This window comes from Myxocyprinus asiaticus, chromosome 1, assembly GCF_019703515.2.
Source record: "Myxocyprinus asiaticus isolate MX2 ecotype Aquarium Trade chromosome 1, UBuf_Myxa_2, whole genome shotgun sequence".
NCBI lineage: Eukaryota > Metazoa > Chordata > Actinopteri > Cypriniformes > Catostomidae > Myxocyprinus > Myxocyprinus asiaticus.
In genome coordinates, this window is record NC_059344.1 from 22,838,701 (window position 1) to 22,852,570 (window position 13,870).

The following is a 13,870-nucleotide window of genomic DNA, read 5'->3' on the forward strand; positions in this document are numbered from 1 at the left end:
TTCCGGTCGATGTCATGTTCAGATGAGTGCTGCACGACCCTGTGGTTGTTGATCATGGTTCTTACCTGCAGTCGCAGATGTCATACCTCCATGAAGCGGCAGAGATTGCACAAAAACACTCTGAGAAAGAGCAGAGTAAACAGGCCAAAGGTTACAACAGAAAGGTCAAGGGAACATGTCTGAATATCGGAGACCGTGTGCTAATGGCGAATAAAGGAGAGAGAGGAAAAAGAAAACTAGCTGATAAGTGGGATCCTGTACAATGCATTGTATTAGACAGAAACCTTCAGACACACATTTATAAGCTAGTGGATGAGAAGGGGAATGTTAAAGTAGTACACAGAAACCTGATACTGGACATCAGTTTCCTGCCTGTCAAGTCGCCTAATGAGGAGGGAAGAGTTCCGACTATCGTGGAATATTCAGAGAGAGTCTCGTGGCTCGGAGAGTGAGTTCGTTGTACAAGATCTCTCGGATTTCTCACAGGAACACCTAGAAGATGGAACTAACAAATGGGTGAATGAGGAGTTTGAAAGTTCTGTAGTTCAAGAACTGGTAAATGAGGTAGTCTTGGAAACAGATCATTTCAGTCTGGATGAAAGAGGGACCAACGACCAGACTCAGGGTCCCTCTGAGTATCAAGTTGATCCCAGCTCAGCATCTCTTGATATCAACCCTGACTGTGACACAGCTATACAAATACCAAGGAATATACAAGCTTAAAGGAATATTCCAGGTTCAATACAAGTTAAGCTCAATCAACAGCATTTGTGGCATAATGTTGATTAACACAAAACATTTGTTTGACTCGTCCCTCATTTTCTACAGTGAGACACTTACCATGGAAGTGAATGGTGCCAGTGTTTCTATGTTAAAATACTGTTTCAAAAGTTTTGACACAAGACGTAAAGTTGTTACCGCTAACTTGTGTTGAACCTGGAATTAATCCCCGAGTTAAATATTGGTTGGATGTAAAATAGGTGAGATGAGCCAATCAGATAATAAAACACACTGGCCCATGTGATTTCGATTATATATTTTCTAGGGTGTCTGTCCTGCCCTTCCAGTGGCCTTTGGCATAAAGCAGCTAATTGTATCGAACTGTGTTCATTCTCTTGAGCCACAGGATTTGCAACATGCACACACATTTATATCAACATCAACATGTGGTGTCCTAAACAGGCGCAACTCTTCAGATTCAAACGGTGGTTAACTGATCCTCCTCCCACAGCATCCTCAATCATCTCCCATTTTGGCCTTCCATCTGACCCAAATTCTGCTTCTGTTGATGTGATCCATGTCTGACCCACTATCATTCACTTTTTCTTCCGATAATGTACACATATTTTTTTCTTCTACTTATTCTATTGGATCACAAACAAATTTGATGTCAATTCTCTTCTGTTTTGCAGCGGTCAAAACTCTCCATCAAATAGTTCCACTTGTATCCAGTAGATGGCAGCATAGGTCATGCAATGTTCTGCTTGTCCATGCTGCTCTGAGTCTGTAAAATCTCCTACAGAGGTGGAATTCTGGTGTAGAGTAAAACCAAGATTCAAACTCCAGTAAACTTCTAACTAAGTGGCTGTCCAGCCGGCACTTGCCAAAGCCTCACATTCCTCCTATTAAAGTTTGTTTTTTTGCATGTCTTTGAGTCCTTCTTGGCATGCATTCACGTATGTGTGTGTTTTGGCTGTAACCTGGCACGTGCTGAATAGAGCACAGCTATACAGAATAGTTCCTCAAAAGTAAACCAAATGGAAGATAAATCAAGCTCTAATATCACCTTGCGCAACTCGTAGAATCAATCTGTAGCACTGTCTTATACTTGATTGTTGATACAGACATCGGGTTCTGGTTCCAACCTGTGACTTCTCTTCACAAACAGATGTGACTTCATTGTTTACATGTCGGGGCTCATTTTGGCTCTATTGCTGCTTCAGTAGTGGTTTCTTCTGTTAAATACAGGAGGATGTTGTCCCTCTTTCTCCTTTTTTGTGGGTTTTTGCTCCAGTGGTTTTGTGGTCGGGTGACGTTGGAGACATTCTGCCTTTCAGATCTGGAGAGGGATGGAACAGTCTCTCTTTGCTGACTGATGAAGAACAGAGGGTCTTTTCCTCCCATAATTTATATTCCACTCTAAAATGGAGGCTGAAGCCCTGCTCAGTGATTTCACTTGTCTGATGACCCCTTACTTGTCCAGTCTGTCACCACATATTTTGGCCACATTTTTACTTTTGTACTATATGGAGAAATACTTCATCCATTGGAGTTTCCATGTTCTTTAGGCTGACTTCACAAGACCAGATTGCATCATTACTACTACCAAATACCTTTGGGCAATAAATCGATTGTTCTAGGGCAAGACCTCAACCTCAAGTTGATCCACTTCCCTTTCCACAGCAGAGATGGCTTCTCTTGAGATCTGGATGCCTCTCCTTCCCTCCTCCCTCTCCATTCTTCCATCCTTGACTCCAGAGGAGCGAGTGAGTGAACCACTAATAACAGAAGGCTGTTTGTCTAAGGAGCTCTGTGATCCAGACTGGTTCTTATTCCACTGGAAATTAGGCCTAGTCTCAGAGCCTGTTATTGTTTTAATTCCACTAACAAATGATCTGAAAATAAATATATTGGGTGATCCAGTGCTGTAATAATGGCTCCATTGTAAGCGGTCAAGCACAGGGAGAGTCTGTGTGTGTGTGTGAAGGGTGGATTGAATACAGAGAAAGGTGGTTAGTCAGAAATTTTGTTATAGTCCTCAAATTTGAATGTAAATCTTCCTTTTCCTATGGCTCTATTTCCGAGAAGGGTCTGGCTGCAGACATGTACACTCTGCAGTGGAACCAGATAATGTTGTATTAGAGTTTTATCCCTTATTGCTTCAGTGTGAGAAAAAAATACGAAAACATCACTTTATATTAAGGTTGTGCGGTTTACCGGTACTAACGAAGTATCGCGATACCAATAAAATTCAAACGGTACGATATTATCTTGTTTCTAATTTCAGTACAATATTACAGTATGCTGTAATTAGCAAAATGATATGAGATGTGACAGTTTTGAGATGAAATCAATGACAATTTGAAAATAAAATAAAAAAACCTCTGGATATGGCCAAGTGTGATCTTTAAACAGCAGAAGGATGTAATTTAATTAAATATTATACAGTCATATGCGCTGCACACTACAGAATGAACCAGAGGTGCCGCTCTGCTCTGTCATCTGCTTCACACAAACACACGTGCGCGCACACATGCAATGTGTTTAGAGTATAAACGGCTGTTAACACTTAAAAGAACTCCTCATGACTGGAGTATCCCAGCATTAATGGAAAGCTTCATAAAACAAACCCATCAAAAACAGGAAAAACTCAAAGGTCTGTCAAAATAAAAGTCCCGCTTAAATGAAAGCTCTATTCAACTGGATGCCTGAAATTGAAGACAGAAAAATATAACTACTGTATAAAAATGTAATATTCAAATAGTAGAAATAACACTCATAATAACAGTTCTAAAATATTAAATGGTTGTTTTAATATTATTATTATTGTTATTATCTGTAAGCAATATCACAAATGCAAGTGTTTTATCAGCATGTTGTTATTCAGCCATAGCAGCCTTGTGCCACAGGTAATCAGAATCAGATTTTTTTCATTAATACTGTGAAGATAGCTCTGTTGTGCAGCATTTTAATTTACCAAAAATAAAAGAGCAATTTTTTTGTAAAAAAAAAAAAAAGAAAAGAATATATATATATATATATATATATATATATATATATATATATATATATATATATATATATATATATATATCAAATCAAATCACTTTACTGTCACACAGCCATATACACAAGTGCAATGGTGTGTGAAATTCTTGGGTGCAGTTCCGATCAACATAGCAGTGATGAGACATATACCAATTTACAATAACATCAAATTAACACAGCACAATTAAACATCTGTTATACAAATAATTACACTCAACAGTATACAAATAATAACATACACTGTACAGTATACAATACGCACTATATAGATACACATTATTCAATAAAAATAAAAATAACAATATATAAAAAAGTATATATAGTATATATAGAATGTACAGTATTGTAGTGTATTGACATTCAGGCTTTCGGTTGATAGTCAGTTGTTAAGAGAGAATATAATATAATAATAATATAATTTATGACAGGCCGGTGTGAGATATAAGAGTAAGGGTAATAAAGTGCATTGCTGATGTATTTGATCGTGGGAGATCAAGAGTTCAGAAGTCTGATTGCTTGGGGGAAGAAGCTGTCATGGAGTCGGCTGGTGCGGGTCCTGATGCTGCGATACCGCCTGCCTGATGGTAGCAGAGAGAACAGCCCATGGCTCGGGTGGCTGGAGTCTCTGATGATCCTCCGAGCTTTTTTCACACACCGCCTTGTATATATTTCCTGGAGGGAGGGAAGCTCACCTCCGATGATGTGTCTGGCAGTTCGCACCACCCTTTGCAGTGCTTTGCGGTTGTGGGCGGTGCTGTTGCCGTACCAGGCGGAGATGCAGCCAGTCAGGATGCTCTCTACAGTGCAGGTGTAGAACTGTGTGAGGATGTGGTGGTTTATATATATATATATATATTTTTTATTTGATTAAAGCTGTATGTATCAATTTGATCAAACACCATTTGATAACATATAATTAAAACATTTAACATGGAATCCAGAAAAATTCAAGCGCAAAACGCTTGAGTCTTTATGCAGTTTTTTTTTTTTTATCGTAATATTCTGTGTAATTTCATCAAAAATCTGAGGCTTTTTATTTGTTGATTATAGTACAGATTTAGTATTGATACCGAGGTACCATGTCTGGTATTGTACCGAAGCCAAGATTTTGGTATCGAAGCAACCCTACTGTATATAGACTATTTCAAGGATGGAATCAATAACAAAGGAATTGGAATGCTACTGCGCATGTCTGACCATGAAGCATTTCCAGTAGCTGCATTTTATAACCCAGAACAGTCCAAATAAAATGACTAGTGTGTACTTTTATAGTATAGCTAAAACAGAACAAACAAGATATGTGCAACAACTGAAAATAAACAATGAGGTGTCATTACTGTATCCTTTAAATAAGGATGTAATGACATCTTTTGTGACTTGATACTCAGCGTTTCAACGCAAGAGAGGCAATGAAAGGTTTTCGTAGTTTAGATGCTGATAATTTTTTCTTCAGTTGCAAAGTCCGGAATATTGGATCGCTCTTAATAATAACAATTAAGCTGTTAACACTGCAAGTGCGTGACTTGCAGACAAGGTAAGGTTTTTTAACTATATTAAAAAAAAAAACTTTTTGTGTGTGTCTCTTTGTTTTCTGCGGTAGCTTTAATACTACTCCAGCTACTCTGAGATCCTGGCAGCGCAATACTGCAGATATTGTAGACTTTTGTGTGAAAAATTGCTTGATATGTTCCTCAATTGTAAGTTGCTGTGGATAAAAGCATCTGCTAAATGACTAAATGTAAATGTAAATGACTTGCGCAGCTTCATTCTTTATAGTAAGAGTGATCTGTAGTCACTTTTAGAGCCCATAAAGAAATACTCTGACTTAACTAGCCAGCTAAACTCTACCCATCAAACTTACTATTAGTTGGCAAAAATGTCATTAACCCTCCAGAGATAAGATGTATGCTACAGTTGTTAGTACTGCATGTATCTAGCTGTCTTGCTTCACTGCATTTGTGGTTGCTTTTTTGTTACTCTAAACACTTTAATTTCCATTAGTTCCAGGCATCTAGGGAGCATCCAGCCACTGAACAACATGGTTCACATTTTAATAATGATATTTTATGACAGTAGTGTTAATGTTATTAATATTAATCTTGTTAGTCACAATGAATGAAGCACCTAACATTGTTGTTTTGAATGAATTTGACAACTAGTCGGAAGACAAAGGCGTCACTTCCTTAAACAGATGAATAGTCCTTGAAATGGTCTAAATGATTTTAATGATGTTTAATTACTCAAAAGATTTTGTATGATCTAAAAGAAGCAAAAACATATGCATGATTGGTTTGTGTTGACTAGTAATTATAGTAAATAGTAGTTTTTTAATCACCGTTCATACACTCAAGGTTACTTTACAAATACAAAGTAACAACAAATAAAGAAACAAACAATATTCAGTTGAAGTCAGAAGTTTACATACACCTTAGCCAAATACATTTAAACTCAGTTTTACACAATTCCTGACATTTAATTGTAGAAAACATTTCCTGTCTTAGGTCTGTTAGGACCACTACTTTATTTTAAGAATGTGAAATATCGGGGCCTGGGTAGTTCAGCGAGTTTTGACGCTGACTACCACTCCTGGAATCGCGAGTTCGAATCCATTTAGTTTCATTAGATCAGAGGACTTTTCTCCAGAAAGTAAGATCTTTGTCCCCATGTGCACTTGCAAACTGTAGTCTGGCTTTTTTATGGCGGTTTTGGAGTAGTGGCTTCTTCCTTGCTGAGCAGCCTTTCAGGTTATGTTGATATAGGACTCGTTTTACTGTGGAAATAGATACTTGTCTACCTGTTTCCTCCAGCATCTTCACAAGGTCCTTTTCTGTTGTTCTGGGATTGATTTGCACTTTTCGCACCAAACTACGTTTATCTCTAGGAGACAGAATGCGTCTCCTTCCTGAGCGGTATGATGGCTGTGTGGTCCCATGGTGTTTATACTTGCATACTATTGTTTGTACAGATAAACGTGGTACCTTCAGGTGTTTTGAAATTGCTCCCAAGGATGAACCAGACTTGTGGAGGTCCACAAAGTTTTTTCTGAGGTCTTGGCTGATTTCTTTTGATTTTCCCATGATGTCAAGCAAAGAGACACTGAGTTTGAAGGTAGGCCTTAAAATACATCCACAGGTACACCTCCAGTTCAGTACACCTCCTATCAGAAGCTAATTGCGTAAAGGCTTGACATAATTTTCTGGAATTTTCCAAGCTGCCTAAAGGCACAGTTTACTTGCGTTGTCTGAGGCAGAAACGTTTAACAAAAATAATTAAGAGTCTTCCATTAAACTCATATTAGCCATGTCTCGGGTTTCACATAATAAATATATTGTATTTTCATGTTTTTTTTTTGTTTTTTTTTTTGTAGTGGTCAACCGGTATATCGCTGAGGCCGATAAATCGGCTGATTATCTGAATTTTGTAATTATCGGTATCGGCCGATAATTTTTCCTCTTTGGCCGATTTGTTTCTTGAGGGTGCTGAGTATCGCCTGCTTACATGTGAAGCTACTGAGACATGTAAACGACCAGTCATGGTTCATTTTGTTGTTATGTGCCATCATGCTACTACAATAATAGAATAATACAATAATAGTGTGCAACACAGTCTCATTTAAACCGTCCGCATATCAGTGCCGCGGCAGACACGTTTGAGCTCATAATAAAGTGCTCCCCTGTTTCATTCTCCTTCTCTCTCCTCAACAGTTCCCTTTAACTTTTAACTGTCTTTTCTAATGATAAAAAGGCATATATCAATAAAACTAATATCATATACCATCTGCAAATATGCGCATATCTCGTTTAAACCAATGTAATAAATCAACCTCACGCAACTTCAGCAGATCCAGCATCCTGTGGAGCGCTCATAAATCTTCCTCTGAAGCACGGATCTAACAGTCTCTCCTCAACAGTTCCCTGTAACTTTTCTAATGATTAAAAAGCAAATATCAATAAAACTTCTATTATATAACGTCTGCAAATATGCAGATATCTCGTTTATAAAGATGTAATTCACGAACCTCACGAAAATCCAGTGTTTTCTTCCTGTTGAGCACTCATCTAATATCTTCCTCTGAAGTGCGCATTCTATCAGCCAGAATCAGAACTTCAGGATTGGGACCAAAACTTCCTCTGGTTCAAAAATCATGATGGTCAGTCCGTGACAATCCAAGCAGGTGATCCAGGCCATTTAAACTGTCAGGAGATTGCTGCTCGTGCTGGATCCACATGAGCGAGTGAGTGCAACTTAAAAGCCCTTCACGTGTGCTATACGTAAATGTCTTATTCACTATGCACTGTATGTACAATTGATTTGATTCAGTATTTTTTGAGAAAATGGGATTGCTAACATGGACATGCCATCCATGGTTGCTGGACTGCTGTGTGTACTGTTATTTCCATCTTCCAATTTCTTCATTTGCAAATAAATTACTTAAATTTGATGACTAAACAGAAATCAGAAGAAACTGCTATCTACCATTTAAAATACAATATAATTTTTTTAGATTCTTAAAACAACGGTCGATCACTAATTTTTGCTTGCTAGCTGCATATTCAGTATTTACTAAAGTAATTACAGACAGTTGCACTTACACCGTCATTGACACAAATTCCACAAGTATACTATGATTATTTGTGATTTTTCACTGCAAAATAACACCAAAAAACACTGCAAATGTGATCGCAATTATTGAGCAAAGCTGCAGAACATTCATTCCTTTTGAGCTGCAATAATCAGAAAAAAGTGCCACAAAATCCTGGTGGGACTGATAGGTGTTTTCCCACTGCAGGAACTTTTCATAGTCCTTGGAACTACAGTACTGTGCAAAAGTTTTAGGCACTTGTGAAAAATGTTGCATAATGAGGATGTCTTCAAAAATAATGACATAAATGAAAACTATTTATCACTTAATGTCATACAAATTCCAGTAAACATAAAAGAAAAGGTAAATCAGTATTCGGTGTGACCACTTTTGCCTTTAAAACAGCACCAATTCTCCTAGGTACACATGGACACAGTGTTTCTTGGTTGTTGGCAGATATGATGTTCCAAGCTTCTTGGAGAATTCGCCACAGTTCTTCTATCTAATTAGGCTGTCTTAATTGCTTCTGTCTCTTTATGTAATCTCAGACTGACAGGATGTTCAGTGGGGGGCTTTGTGGGGGCCATGACATCTGTTGTAGGGCTCCCTGTTCTTCTATTCTAATCTTTTATATTTGCAAAAGTAATGTTTGGGAGTCTAACATTTATATTTCCTATTGACACACTAAAGCTGAAGATATAAATAACCATCTTAAGACAAATGCTTTTGTGAAACATCTTATGTGCCTAAGACTTTTGCACAGTACTGTATTTCAGGTTCGTGTTGCTTTTCACCACATTAACTAGTTTCAGGTGGAACTAACACCTGAACCAAACAAGGAACTTTTTTAGTACCTGCTCCAGAGGTAGTATTTTTTCTTGCAAAGTGGAACTATTTGGATGGAGTCAAAACAGCGATCATTTCTCATCGGTCATGAAAAATGTGTCATCAGACAGCTGATACTGGTCATTTTTTAAAGAACGTCTAGTAAGCGTTGCTGAAACTTTTGAGTTGTTGCTATTTTAGGTTTTTCAAATCAAAATGGATAGATGGACAGACACTGCTGTGTAGGAGTATTTATGGAGATGAAAATGTGCAGTGTGAGTTTGAAACATCGATGGCTAGAAACAAGGTTTGCAAATAAAATCCTATCGTCCCATCAAGTTTGTTTAATCTAGTGGTTATTAAAATCTATGTAGATAAAAAAAAAAAAAAAAAAGAAAACTACAAGAAAACAAAGGATCGTAATGTCATTTATGTTTCCATAGTTATCGTGTATATAGTTTGTACATTGTGTTTACTATGTATATACAGTAGTTTGCTCATTCTACGGTTTAGTGCTTTAAATTTTTTCTTACCTTTTTGCTCTCCTTTGCACAGCGCGTCTCACGAACGAACGTGCTCAGTCGGTGCTGAACTGTCTGAAGGCCTTCAGACGGAGGACAGCGGTTCCACTGAAACTTTTTCAGAGGCTCCTGGGGCATATAGCATCCTCAGCGACGGCCACACTGTTCGGGTTGATGCATATGAGACCGCTTCAGCACTGGCTTCAGACTCGAGTCCTGAGATGGGCATGGCACCCCTTTTAGGGATCAGGTGGTGAACTTTCAAGCGCTGCCCTAGGAGGAGGCAGACCCAGCCTTGGCGTTGCTGTGTCCAGTGCAAGCTTTACGCATCTGTTTGGATCATACACGGAGCTTTAGAAGCTCAGAGCAGCTCTTTGTCTGCTTTGGTGGACAGTGGAAAGGAAGCACTGTCTCCAAACAGAGGATCGCCCACTGGGTCATTGACGCCATCGCTAGGGCATATCAAGCTCAGGACGTGCCACCCCCTGCGGGGTTATGAGCTCACTCTACCAGGAGTGTGGTGGCATCCTGGGCCCTGGCCAGTGGCGCCTCTTTGGCAGACATCTGCAGAGCAGGGCTGGGCAACACCCAACACCTTTGCGAGGTTCTACAATCTCCGGGTTGAGTCGGTTTCGTCCCATGCAGTGGCAGGCACAAGCAGGTAAGTTCTGGGACAGCTGGCTGGGTGTACCGCTTGCACATAGCGCCTTTCCCCTCCCTTGAGGGGAAGACATACGCTCTTGACTCCCAGTAGTGTTCACAGACTGTGATCCCTGGATGACTTTCCTCCTTAGCCCTGTGGCAGTCGAGTTTGCGGAGAAACTCGCTGCCGGCTCAGTAAGTGCGCTGGTAAGGCACTTACCAGCACTTACTAAGTACAGGTACTGACGTAGGTGCTTCACATGCGGTGGTTCCCCATAGGTAACCCCATGTGTTATATCTTCCGTAAAATCGCTTCCCTCTTGGTAAACTACATCTTCCTTGAGCAGAGGGCCCTCTGCTCCGGTCACCATGCTTGTAGAATGTCCTCCCCCCTTGGGTAGGACCTACCATGCGACTCTCCACATGACATACTTCCAACAAAACTTGGTAAGACCATGTGATGTATTTCCGCCTTTTTTGGGGCGGGGTATGGTCTCCGCGGTGTCTTCCCCTTGGGAGTGACACCCCCCCGATGTAGACACTTAGGGCTCCCAGTCAGTTAACAAATTCCACTCTTTTTGGGGAGAAAAGAGAAGGAAAAGAGGCCTCGGCTGGGCCAGCCTGTCCCTATTTGTTGAGCAGTCGACTTGTTCCTGAAGGACTGTTTGACGCTCATAAAGAGCGTTGGGGGAGGTTACGTGACAGCCTGGTATGCTGGCTACGAGGCACACAGCAGTCTGCCCGTCACACACCACCACTTCACGTAACACAGTTCAGCTAGTTGTGGCGTTTTATATAGGGACCCCTAGTGTCACTACATCAACACAACGTCGAGCGAGTGACAGATAGGGAACGTCTTGGTTACTTTCGTAACTTCCGTTCCCTGATGGAGGGAACGAGATGTTGTGTCCTTCCTGCCACAACGCTGAACTACCTGCTGAAATGGCCGGGACCTGGTCTCGGCTCCTCAGCACAAAACCTGAATGAGTGGTTGCATACCAGCTCCTTTTATACCCGTATGTCCGGGGGAGTGGCATGCAAATTCTACTCGCCAATTCACATTGGCCTTTTTTCAAAGATCAGAGGTGTTTCGGGCTCCCAAGTGTGACCCCTAGTGTCACTACATCGACACAACGTTTCGTTCCCTCCACCAGGGAATGGAGGTTACGAAAGTAACCAGGACGTTTATTTTCTTTATTTTTCAAAAGTACAAGGCTTTTTTTGCTATTGTGAGTGTACACAAATAAAGTATTTTAAGTTGTTTCTGCTGTTATGAGTAAAAAATCCAGCAGGACGCGCTGGCGTCTTTCATAGACTGCTCACCATTGCATTAACAATGACCCATCAGAGCCACATTCTGATGGTTTAAAACTGGAAATGGCAGTTTGCGTTCTATGCAACTAAATGGCTTTTATTTTAAAATTCAGAAGTTCTTTTATAAAGGGGCCCTTATGTGGGCCTGTCGAAGGGAAGGAATTCTTGCAGTCTTTCTTTCTTTCTTTGGTTTGCCATGCCTTACCCCATCACTCTGATGCAAATGCATCCACATAAGATGAAGAGGGGACTAGACCTGAAAGAGTTTCTAAAGAAATGTGTAAAAAATGTGACAAAAACATCACAATAGACAAAACACCACTGCAACATGTTGCATTCATGGTTTTGCTTGTAGAAAAAAAGTCAGACTAGTGAAATGAAGAGGGATGCTCCTCTTTTATACAAATAATATAAAAGCTACCAAAGGCAAGTCTGTCTATCAAGACCTTCTCTAAATGCCCCAATGCCAACCCATGATTGGGGTCTGAATTTCACAACTCTTCTTGTAACAAAGTTCTTCAGTTCCGATGCCCTTAATGGGAAGGAATTTTCAAATTTGAAAGGTCTCTTCATGTGCAACCATCCAATGCCCCCTCGCTATGACGCACATGCCTCTACTCAAGATTAGAAGAGGACTAAAACTTCAGACGTGCCTAAAGAAATAAGTAGAACACAATGCTAAGATGAATACAAGAGACAACGCACAGTCTTCGTCCAATTAGTGCATTTTAGAACATTTAGAACTTAGAACATTTAGAATTTCTATAAAGAGGCCCTTTTTGTCTGTGTTGAGAGCCCTCTATGTCTGAATCTAACATCCCACTAAATAACTTAAAGAGTCTGAAAAGAGAAGCTTGTGTGAGCATTGACCTTAGTCATGACGTCAGATGGTCTTCATTAAAAAATAGTGCGCTACTGAAGAAAACAAACTTGCTCTCATGTTTTGCATATGGGGAGTCTTTCTTTTTTTAATAGGTACCTTTCCCTTTGTTTGCACCTATGAGAAAAGATGCAATTTGTCAAATCACTATTGAGTTGGAATGGCATAGGGAACATGACTGATGTAGGTTATGACTATGTTTCTTTTTGAGTGCATGTAGAACTAATTACTACATGCACTAATTCTTTTTTTCCCCCCATTGATCATTTGTTTAGTTGTAGTATATAATTTGAATACATTTAATGTATTTTTAACGGAGATTCTCAATCATTCTCATCAGCAGAATTCAGCATTATTGGTGTAACTTTTTGTTTTTAATTTAGTTTTATTCAGATTTCATTTGGATTCTTTGTCTTTTTAAAACTTTTAAGACCAAAACAAATGTGCAGCCAAGAACTATTGTGCAAAACCTTGTGTCTCTCCATGTGTCCCTGCTCATGTTGCTATTTGTTTGCGTTTTTTTTTTTTTCCAGGCGCAGGCTCAGATCTCTCGTGACAATGCTGTGACATCACAGCAGCGGTCAGCGAGAGGACGTAGGATACGAAAGGACGAAGGTTCAGGCACAAAATTGGAAAGAACTGGAAGCAGCCCCCTCTCAGAAAAGGATTCTGGGATACTAGATGTGGAGGATGCAGAGAAAGATGAGGTGAGAGAGGAAACCTTACACTATGGAGTTTGTGATGGTAACAAAATAAAGGCATCAAGACTTTCAACTATTGTCTTCAGTCTAGTTTTGTGCAAACCTTTTATGAAACTGATAAACAGGCACAGACGGAACCTGCAGATAGTCCACCCCCCCCATTTTCTGCGCTGATTTAGAGCAATGTTTCCCAAACTTTTTAAAACTGCGGCATTGCTTTATAGTGTTTTTTCCCGCACGGCACCCCGACCACTGAAAAAAATAAAAAATATCAGGGTTTCTGCGGGTCTTAAAAAGGTCTTAATTCGCACTTCCGCAAATTAAGGCCTTAAAAATGTCTTACATCGGAACAACAAGTCTTAAATTCATAAGGTCATGGCATTAAATGTTGCATGAGGGATTGTTTTCTCATTGTGTTTAAGTAGGGTGACCAGACGTCCCGGTTTACCCAGGACAGTCCTGTTTTTAAGAGGTTTGTCCAGGTCTCCCGACATTTCTCTTAAAATGTAAAATGTCCCGGTTTCAGTTGGTAGGCTCACTGATTTTTTTTTTCTTCTTAAATTAAATATCCTAATTGTCCTTCTCGCTATTGTCTCTGGTATCGTTTGCAGAGAAGAGAAGCAATTTGTTGCAATGC

At 39.7% G+C, this 13,870-nt stretch overlaps 1 protein-coding gene across 2 annotated transcripts in view; it reads left to right on the forward strand.

Annotated features, from left to right (window-relative positions):
- The window catches only part of exoc6b (exocyst complex component 6B), a 170,133-nt gene that overhangs the window by 49,925 nt on the left and 106,338 nt on the right, over positions 1 to 13,870 (forward strand). For both annotated transcript variants that reach the window (XM_051722276.1, XM_051722363.1), the window contains exon 7: positions 13,066 to 13,239. In XM_051722276.1, the coding sequence (XP_051578236.1) occupies positions 13,066 to 13,239 (174 nt within the window). The remainder of the gene's footprint in view (positions 1 to 13,065; positions 13,240 to 13,870) is intronic.